This window comes from Ipomoea triloba, chromosome 13 (genome assembly GCF_003576645.1).
Source record: "Ipomoea triloba cultivar NCNSP0323 chromosome 13, ASM357664v1".
Classification (NCBI taxonomy): domain Eukaryota; kingdom Viridiplantae; phylum Streptophyta; class Magnoliopsida; order Solanales; family Convolvulaceae; genus Ipomoea; species Ipomoea triloba.
Window position 1 is genome coordinate 10,859,156 of NC_044928.1, and position 9,367 is coordinate 10,868,522.

At 36.2% G+C, this 9,367-nt stretch overlaps 1 protein-coding gene across 1 annotated transcript in view; it reads right to left on the minus strand.

Annotated features, from left to right (window-relative positions):
• The window catches only part of LOC116002108 (E3 ubiquitin-protein ligase HOS1), an 8,943-nt gene extending 192 nt beyond the window's left edge, over window positions 1-8,751 (minus strand). The window contains exons 1-10 of the mRNA XM_031242134.1: window positions 8,419-8,751; window positions 6,305-6,695; window positions 5,852-5,986; window positions 5,586-5,761; window positions 4,777-5,181; window positions 4,529-4,687; window positions 3,305-3,799; window positions 2,352-2,489; window positions 583-1,247; window positions 1-413 (exon numbers count right to left, since the gene is read on the minus strand). The exon at window positions 1-413 is cut by the window's left edge and continues 192 nt beyond it. Of these exons, the coding sequence (XP_031097994.1) occupies window positions 254-413; window positions 583-1,247; window positions 2,352-2,489; window positions 3,305-3,799; window positions 4,529-4,687; window positions 4,777-5,181; window positions 5,586-5,761; window positions 5,852-5,986; window positions 6,305-6,695; window positions 8,419-8,538 (2,844 nt within the window). The 5' untranslated portion in view covers window positions 8,539-8,751 and the 3' untranslated portion in view covers window positions 1-253. The remainder of the gene's footprint in view (window positions 414-582; window positions 1,248-2,351; window positions 2,490-3,304; window positions 3,800-4,528; window positions 4,688-4,776; window positions 5,182-5,585; window positions 5,762-5,851; window positions 5,987-6,304; window positions 6,696-8,418) is intronic.
• Window positions 8,752-9,367: the final 616 nt, after the last annotated feature.

Sequence of the window (9,367 nt, forward strand, 5' to 3'; positions counted from 1 at the left end):
TAGCCTCAAATTGCTACAATCAGATACAAAAAATATGATATATATTCTGTGTCTGCAAATATATATATGTATATCTTGGGCTCAGAACGTTCTTTTAAGGGCACATTGCATCGTGAAATGTTTCATGAGAACAAAAGCTCCAACAGTCCAAGCTGGGCAAAATGAAACACCATACCGGGTAGAGAGTTTATTGATTCCATGCCTTGGCCTAACAGGGATACTTTTAACTTCTACGAACTAAGGCATACATGCCTCATCTCCTAGAAAATCTTCCTCTTCTAACACCCCTTGAATTTGTAGTATGAGATGCTGCAAATCCAGCAAGTCTATCTGGTGTAGTGTAATCTTCATCCTCACTGGTGTCATCCGACCTCCACCTGGATCCACCATTAGCATTTATGTCCTCCCCATGGCTGACAATTAACGGATACAATGAATGATGATGATGGTGATGGTACAGAGTAATAGTTAAATACGAATCTTCATATTTCAGTTACTGAGCAAGTCTAAATCAAAAGCAGATCTAAAAAGAGAGCAAGTACAAAAGGCAGATTCTGTTTCTTGGTAAGAAAGAGGATTTACCTCCACGAGAAATCCATGGAATCATTTGAAGGCAGAATCCACGATCTATCCACGTCTGGTTGCACACGCTTAGCAGACACATTCTTGTCCAAATTTTCAACAGAATCTGTGAGCAAGCCCTGTTTGTTAGAAATTAAGGATTCATTGAGGAATACCTTCTGCACTCTCTCAGATGAAACTTTGTTGGTTTGGTAATTACGAAGGCGGCTATTGCGTGGCACCCTTGATGAACTTCTCTCAATTGTTGATAAGGACGCAGCAGCATTTGGAGAGTGAATATGACGATTAGTACGTGGTGTGAACTCATGAAACTTTAAACTCTTCACAAGGCCAGTTTCAGCTTTTTCTGCATCATCATCATCAAATAAATGTATAGGTTGACTGGGAGGACCATGGCTCCCCACCACCTTAAAGATAGAAGAATGGTTGGAAAGTTCAAATTTTGAAGGAGTCTCAAGAAATGAAGCTTGAGGGGAAACAATTGCATTGTCCACGTGATCAGCAGGGGGATGTGCCAATAAACTGGGCAAAATAGGTCCTTGAGAAACATGGACATCAGATTTTGCAGAAATATCCATTGCCTTACTAGGAATTACAACTTCAGGCAATTTTCCAGTCTTTACTTGATGCTGAAGGATACCTGGCAACAACTCAATTCCCTTGCCCTGCGGAAGTACAAAGCATGTAATCTTAGTTTGGCATTGATTGCATTACTATCTGCAAGAACTACGTTAAGTTGCTACGCTTTCAAAGCAAAATAATACTCTGTAATAAATTGAAAAAAAAAACTGCAGAAGTAAAAATAGAAGTTCCAGAAACAGGTAAATGCCGGAAAATACCAATAAAACTTGTATTGTATCAGAGCATGAAAAATTATGATCCAATAGGGAGATTCTGTATCGGTACTAAACCAACAAGGTCATATCCAGAAATGAAACATACTCTAGTAATGTGACACTTAACACCTCTAGAAATCCACTGAGTGAACATTTAGGAAGCTTTTGGATCCAACATGGAAATTAGAACTTGAATAAAAACATGGGTTTTGGATATTTAAAACCGATAATCTGTTTGGTATTATAACATAAAATCAAAATCATTAATGGTTTTTATATTATTATTATCCTCTATATATATATAACTTGAAATTTACTCTGTATTTATTTTTGTATATACTACATGTTACACGCACACACATGATCTAGACGTGTAATGCAAGTGCCTATATATGTGTGTATATATGAAAGAGATCAGAGGGAAGAGGGCAAAAAGTGGTTTCGAACTTTGAAACAACCAGGGATGAAATGGGGAATGGCTGACACCCATTTCCCCAATTTCTAGTCCCATTCTTTGCTCTAATTTTCTTCAAGCAAACACTAATAATCACTTTCATTCCAATTCCCAGTTTTCAAACTGCCCCAGCCAACACCCCCATTGACTTTAACAAATCAGCTCCACCATTGTCACCAAAAACCTTCAATTTGTGCTGCTTTTAAGTTCAAACTATCTTATGCATTCTCCAGCAATGGAATACTATACTCTAGAATGAACTAGAAAGAAATTCATGAAAATTCCATGCAATCTTATCCATTAAAACTATGTAGAGAGTCTATGTACAAAGAAAGTGACCAGACACTTGAGCAAACTTCCATTAACAAATACACATGCTCAATTACTCCCAATTAAAAGTTGCACTACAACACTAGTGAACTTCCAAAATCATAATTTTAATAGAAAGGATAGGCAATCAAAAAGAGTAAGCCACTTACAACCAAACCCACTCTCCAATGATTTACTGATCTGATCCTGGATAACACAGCTCCATTGAGAGAATTTTGAGAAATGAAACTCTCCTCCATGCTTTGAAGCTTCCGATCAATTTCATATGCCTCAATGTATCTATAACGCTGAGTGAAGACATGAAACCATATGAAAGTCATTTTTTTTAATTCTGATTCTCAAAATTGCAATGCTAATTACTAGAGGCCAATACATGAAGGAAACTAACACAAGTAAACAGCCAGTTACATTCGCCCATAGTTATCACGGCGTCACCTAGTCGTCGACTAGGCGTCCTGTCGGTGGAGACAGGACGCCTGGAGGCTTCGCCTCGCCTGAAAACTGCGAGGCGAGCTCTGGCATCGCAGGCGGGCACCATGGACGCCGACCCTGCGTCCAACCCGCAAACCTGACCCATTTTAGTAAATTTTTTTTAAAAAAAGTTTGACCTAATAAGAAGAGAGAAGAAGAAAGGATTTCAGATCTAGTGCGTCGACTAATGTCTCCCACAGCCATCGCCGTCGCCCTCCCACCGCCTGTGTCGTCCTTCTTTCTTCTTCTTTCCTCTTCTTCTTTCTTCTCCATTTTCTTTGGTTTTCTCCATCTGCGACTGTTTGTCTTCCTATGGTTTTGGGTTATAAACTGCCAGCCTGCCACTTCTTTGGTTAATAATATCAGTGGATAGTGGGCAGTAGGCTAGGCAGTGGGCACTGGGCAGGTGCAGTACAATTTATATGTTTAATTGTTATATATATATATATAGTATTTTCTAACTTGTCGCCTAGGCGACGCGCGGTCGGGAGGCGCCGCGACTTAACAGGGCACCGTGATAACTATGCACTCGCCAGCAAAAAATATAGTTCTGAAACAAATAGGCTATTTTTGAGCAGATGTTTTTGAAAAAATAACTATTCTGCTGTTGTAAATATTGAAGATTTAGTACCTGTAAATAGTAAACAACAAGAAGACTTCCAGTAACCGCTGAAGGATCTTCTATGGCAAAATCGAACAGGCATTTATGAAGATATCTCTCCTCATCAGAGTTCCACGGCAATTCTATGATGCGATCTACCAAATTCCTCCTGATGCAGAGACAACAAATTTCAGAGACCAAAGTTTCCACCCACAGATCCCAAGAACAGTGTTCATCCTTTAGGCCATGCAAAGCATCATGAAATGGTTCATCTCGTAACTTCTTTTCCATGACTTTAGCAGAGACCATTCTCTGGTACATGAAAGCTTCAGATAGAAGTCCACACTCCACTCGTACTCGAACTGCAGTCACAGCCTCTCCTAGTGAAACCAACTGTACTCCATCTCGTCCTGACCACCTCAGAACCATAAGAGCTGCATCAGGATTTTCTCTCTCTAACAGAACCTGAGCTACTTTAGGATGGATTGTGGGACTTGAGATTTCTGGGAGAAGACGGCAAGCTTCCTAGAGATAAAAGTCAATGGTCAGCATATGAAATGATACAAGGTATTTACCTCTCATAGTAATCTATAACTTTTAATGAACCCTTGTTAAATTGGAAAAATGAAAAAACAATTTTCCAGATGGAAAAATGGAAAACAGTGCTAAAAACACATTTTCTGTTTTCTGTTTATCATTTTTCTGGAAAAATTTTCCAGAAACTAAATGCACCCTAAATAGCATTATAGCAGTAGAATATTTCATACAGGGATACACCTTATCTTAGGTGTCTGATTCAATTAAAGACAGTTGACTCAAATGGTTTACAATTCCATTTTATATGAATTAAATTTGGTGTGGAAAAATAAAATTTATACATTTAGAAATGAAAAAATTCTATTGAATATAAGTTACATTTAAAAATTGTAAGAACTTTTTTTAATTAGAGAATAAAAAAGTGTCAGAAGTGTTAGTTTGACCTACAGTTAGAAAATGTGAACCTTACAGGTAAAATATGATAGGACTAATTTTTTTGGAAAAAGAAAATAGACTCAGCTTTTGGTTGTTCTGTTTCAATAGGCAATTTTCCTTATGACAATTTTTTGAGTGCATGAATATGATATAATAAAAATATTACTGTATAAAAAGAAATAAAAGATAGGGCTACAAAACATGATGAAGTAGGGTGCTTAATGGTGAAAGAACTGGCATATATTAGCTTAAAACTCCTAAGTTTAGGAAGACAGAAATCACCTGCAAAGCTTCATCACTGTGGTCATCCAACAGAAAAAATACAAGGGATTCCAATATGGAGTGCCTTGAAACACAAAATGTAGTAGCAAAGTCGTCAATAATGTATCTCCAATCCTCGTCAGGTACAGTCCACTGCCGGTCAAAAATATAATACAAAAACTATGGAAGAGTTAAGGTATAGTAGAAAAGAATAATTTCAGCCCAAATTATAACTATAATTATTCACTCAATACAATTGAAAAGGATACAATTGCTTGTTTTGCAACCACTAGGTCTGAACTTCCCTGTAAAAAGAGAATATCTGTAGCGGCACGCAAATTTTCAAATGGGTAACAAACAGCCATTCCCCCTATTTTTAACCGTAAAAATGAAGATCTTCCATCTTTTTGCAAACATGAAATATCAAATTCTTCCTGGACCTCATCAGTATCACCCAGATCTGATTCAAGATTTGTAAGTGCATCTTCAATAAAAAGCGTTGAGCGTCCACTTGCCTCTTCAGAATGATTTACTGAATCTGGCCATGCACGCTTGATGGCAGCAGATTTTCTTTCACAAACAAAAGTCCTCCATGAAGCAACATAACCATGGAAGCGAGAGCTCACATTCTCAAGAAATTTATGTCGTATACACCAAATCATCATATCCATGTGCTACATATTCCAAAAAGGCCAAGTTAAGAGGTCATTATCAAGTAAGACTACCCAATAACAAAAGTTCCTGAGCAAAATTTCCCAAAAACATGAACCATCCAATCATCAAATAGTCAACATATCTGGAATAGATTGCATGTAACACCAGTAAAAACTACCCAAAAAAAAAACCTCTATCTATATGCTTATATAATAGCCACTGTCCAGCTCAAAATTAAGCAAACTTCTACTTGAATAAAATCCCACAAATAGAAAGAACAATTAACTATATTCAAACTCTTTTACCAAATTTACTTTCATAGGTTACTAAATATGGAATTTAATGCATTAAATAATTAGTGAAACATCCATATGTAAATGAATAATACACAAGCTTGGTGAGTAGGAAGTATAGAAAATTTAACCTGCTTTGTTTTTAGTATACACTCTTGAAGATGATGTAGATCATGAAGCTTCGCCGAAAGAGAATGTTTAAATGACGATTCCAAAACTTCAATAACATTGGACAATCCAGATAATTTCACAGACAACTTTAGAAGTGTGCTCAAGCTTTCTTCCATTCCATGCACTGAATGATTATCTATTGGGAATATCAAGGAATATTAAACCACTAGTTCCTTCCCTAATAAAAATGAAGTTATGATTGAACAAAGTTAAATCCATAGGATACATATCACTTGAGTTTCAGCCAGAATGTTTCTGAAAGTCCTCTTGCACCAATCTTTCACAACCACTTCATCAAGCAAAAAGGCAATCACAGGATCACTAGATACTGCACTCTCATCCATACAAACATCTGTAACATCTGTTAGCTTTCTGTTAAGGAGAAGTGAACAGATGATATATCATTTCAAAAACCTGCCAGGCTGTAGTTACTTCAGAGTAGTCATAACAATATGTTCCCAACATGGCCAACAACAAACTAATAACATGAAACTACTGATACCCTTTCAGGCATATTTAGGGGATTGTGAGGATAATTTTACCTATCTACCTTTTCATAATTTGTCAAGGATAAGCTACACGATCACATGACAATCATAAAAGTCAATTAGGTCAACATCAAGGATTAGGAAACATACTGACAATGTGCATCATATATAAAAATGGAGGAAAAGGATACAATGACATATTAAAGAAACCAAGTTGTTCTCGAGTGCAACATCAAATAAGGAATAAAGCCGTTGAATATCAGCAGTTAGCTGTTTCTCGCCATCTTCCTTCTCCTGTAACCTGTCATCACACCTCTTTGAGATAAGACCAGCCTCTATGCACTCATAATAGATACGAAGCCGAAGTCTATTTCCATCTTTTGGCAAAGGAACCCTGCAGATTGGGCAAACATCACATCTCTGGCTGCATTCCTCACATAAAGATGCATGCCCACATGAACTTAACACACTTTGTACATGGCGCCCACAGCTTCTCAGATCTCTAGTTGCTCGACAATGCTCAACTTTTGCTTCATCACAGAGTTCAATTGGATCAATTGAGGCCAAAAGTTCCAATGCTCCCTGTAATTAGAAACAGAAACCAAGATGTAGTTTCCTGATTCACCAGTAATTCTTATTTGTCACGAATGAGAAGACACTTGCTATTTACTGACATGTCATGCTTATGATTGTTCACAGATAGGTGCTTCAAAGGTGTGAAAGGAAGGGAGAATATAATAGAAGAAAAATGCACTTGAAAAATCCTAGGAGGCTCAAGCTTCACTTTGCAATTAGCTGCTTCTGAGCACATTAATGCTAAAAAAATTAGATAGTCCAAGAATGGAAATTATTACCTTAACTTTATAAATGTCTAGCACATTTAGTAAGCATTTCCTCAAATCCTGATTAAGTTTACCCTTGATTCCACAAATCGGTGCAAAAAGCTCAAATGGTACAGGTAAAGGAAAGAAAATTCAATTGACTCAATTTCCCTTGTCATAGTTTAATGCAATATTTTAAAAATGGGCCACCCAGTTCAACCAAGAAACAGTCATTTCTCTAGTTTGTTTAAGTACCAGAATTTAGAAATCAAGCATAGTCCAGAGTCAAATTGGACCAACAAGCTCAAAGTATTAGTAAATTGGACAAGTAATACAGATTGGAACTAGAAATTAGGTGCTTTAAAGTTTAAATCAATTACACTGTGGAAAGGTTATACCCTTAAATGGGATTTAAGCATCCTTGAATAAAAATATTTCATTGCCAGGCACATGATAGTGAAACTAAACACTGACAGCCACACTTGTTGCCCACCTCCAGAATGGTTTATAAAAAATTGGTTTACTAAAACTTCTCTACAAGTAAAAAAGGCATTCAAGAGCAAGAGAAGGTAAAAAAAAAAAAAAAAAAAAAAAAAAAAAAGAAAGTGAAGAATAGTTTTTTTAGAAACATGGTGGAACTGCTCACAACCTCTCACTTTCTCACCTATTCAAAGTTCACCATGATAAACCAACAGGAGAAATAATCATGCTACTCTTATGAATGGAAGTTTTTAGATTCAATATACACTTCCAAATTACCCCTTACCTTCCTACAGAACTCTTCCTTTCTTGTTGACAGAGGTTATTTACATTCGAGACTAGACAGTGGAAAAAAAATACCCTAATGCTCGGGAATACCAATGTACACCCCCAACTAAATATAGATACCTAGGCATGGCTGCAAATATAAACATTTGCCAAAAACTAAAAATGAAAAATAATAATAATAATAATAATAATAATAAATAATAATAATAATAATAATAAACAACCCTTCAAAACCCTAATGAATCATGCATTTCCATGAACCCTCAAGATAATATAGAAGCATAGACATGGAAAAAGAATGCAAGCTGTACACCCTCAAGGCCTCAACTAAATTTACAGATGTGCATCTGCTTGCACATATAAGCATACCACCCTCCTCCATAGAAACGAGCCAACATCAAGTGGAACTCTTCCAACTTGGATTTCAGTTATATTCCTACATTGAACCGCACATTCTACAGCATCTAACATGATGCCAAAAGCTTCTAAGGCACATGTATTATAAACATATAGAAAAAGTATCATAAAAAACAGATAAAATTGAAGCGCACATAATAGACAGCATAAAACCCAAAAAGAAACAATGCTCTCAGCTTCATTACGGCTTTAATTGAGAGTAGCGTGGCAGAAACCTAAGGGATCTACCAATACAGAGATATTGCTAATTGGTGCAATTCAAAGATAAAATAATAATAATAATAATAATAATAATATACCTGTACTCGGCCACAAGTGTAGTTCGGAGGTCGTGCTGGAGGATAAGGCAGAGAGGCGGAGCCGCCGTTGATGGTGGAGTGAGAAGGAATGGAGGAGGATTCCTCGAATCTTCTCTCCATTTAGTCGATACTCAGGACGGTGTAGAGAGCGAAACTGTGCGTTTCGGAAATGCGTCGTCGGAACCCTAGAATATAGCCGGAGATTTTTTAGTGGATTTTCGGAACGTTATTGACTTATTGCCGCCGGTTAATTGAGACCAGAGAGGGAAAAGTAGAAGTAGCTGTGTGAAAGGGTTTTTGAAACTCTTTCGAGAGTGCCCTCCGTCACTTGCCTCTTTCGAGAGTGCCCTCCGTCACTTGCCTCACTTGTCCGCTTTTCTTTTTTCTTTTTTTTTTTTTTAATAGTTTCATTTCTCTTTTTCTTTCCTAAATTTATTCTTTGTATTCCAAAGAACTTATCATCTAATGGCACCCGATTTACACATCCAGATAGATAGAGGTGGAGGCGACTGTTGACTCTTTGTTCAGAGTCAGTAGAACTCAAAAAAAAAATATTTTCTCTGTTTTTTACTTTTTAATACTATTTCCGAGCTAATTTCACTCTTGATCTTAATTAGTATTTTACCTGTGCTACTATACATTTTTTAAAAACAGATAAATTGAAAAAAATATTAAAATATATAATAAAAAAATATAATTTGACTTCACATAGATTTGACTAGGTATGTATTTTCATAGCATACAAAATTAAAAATAAAAATTTATATGATTAATATATTCTCTAATTATACACATATTTAGATAAATTTATAAAGAAAACAATGACAATTTTAGTCCATTGATTATCCCTAAATTATAAACTTAGTCCATGAATCTATATCTATACTATTAATAGAAACGAAATCTTTCATTTTAACTATACTATTCACTCTTATACTACGGAGTACTA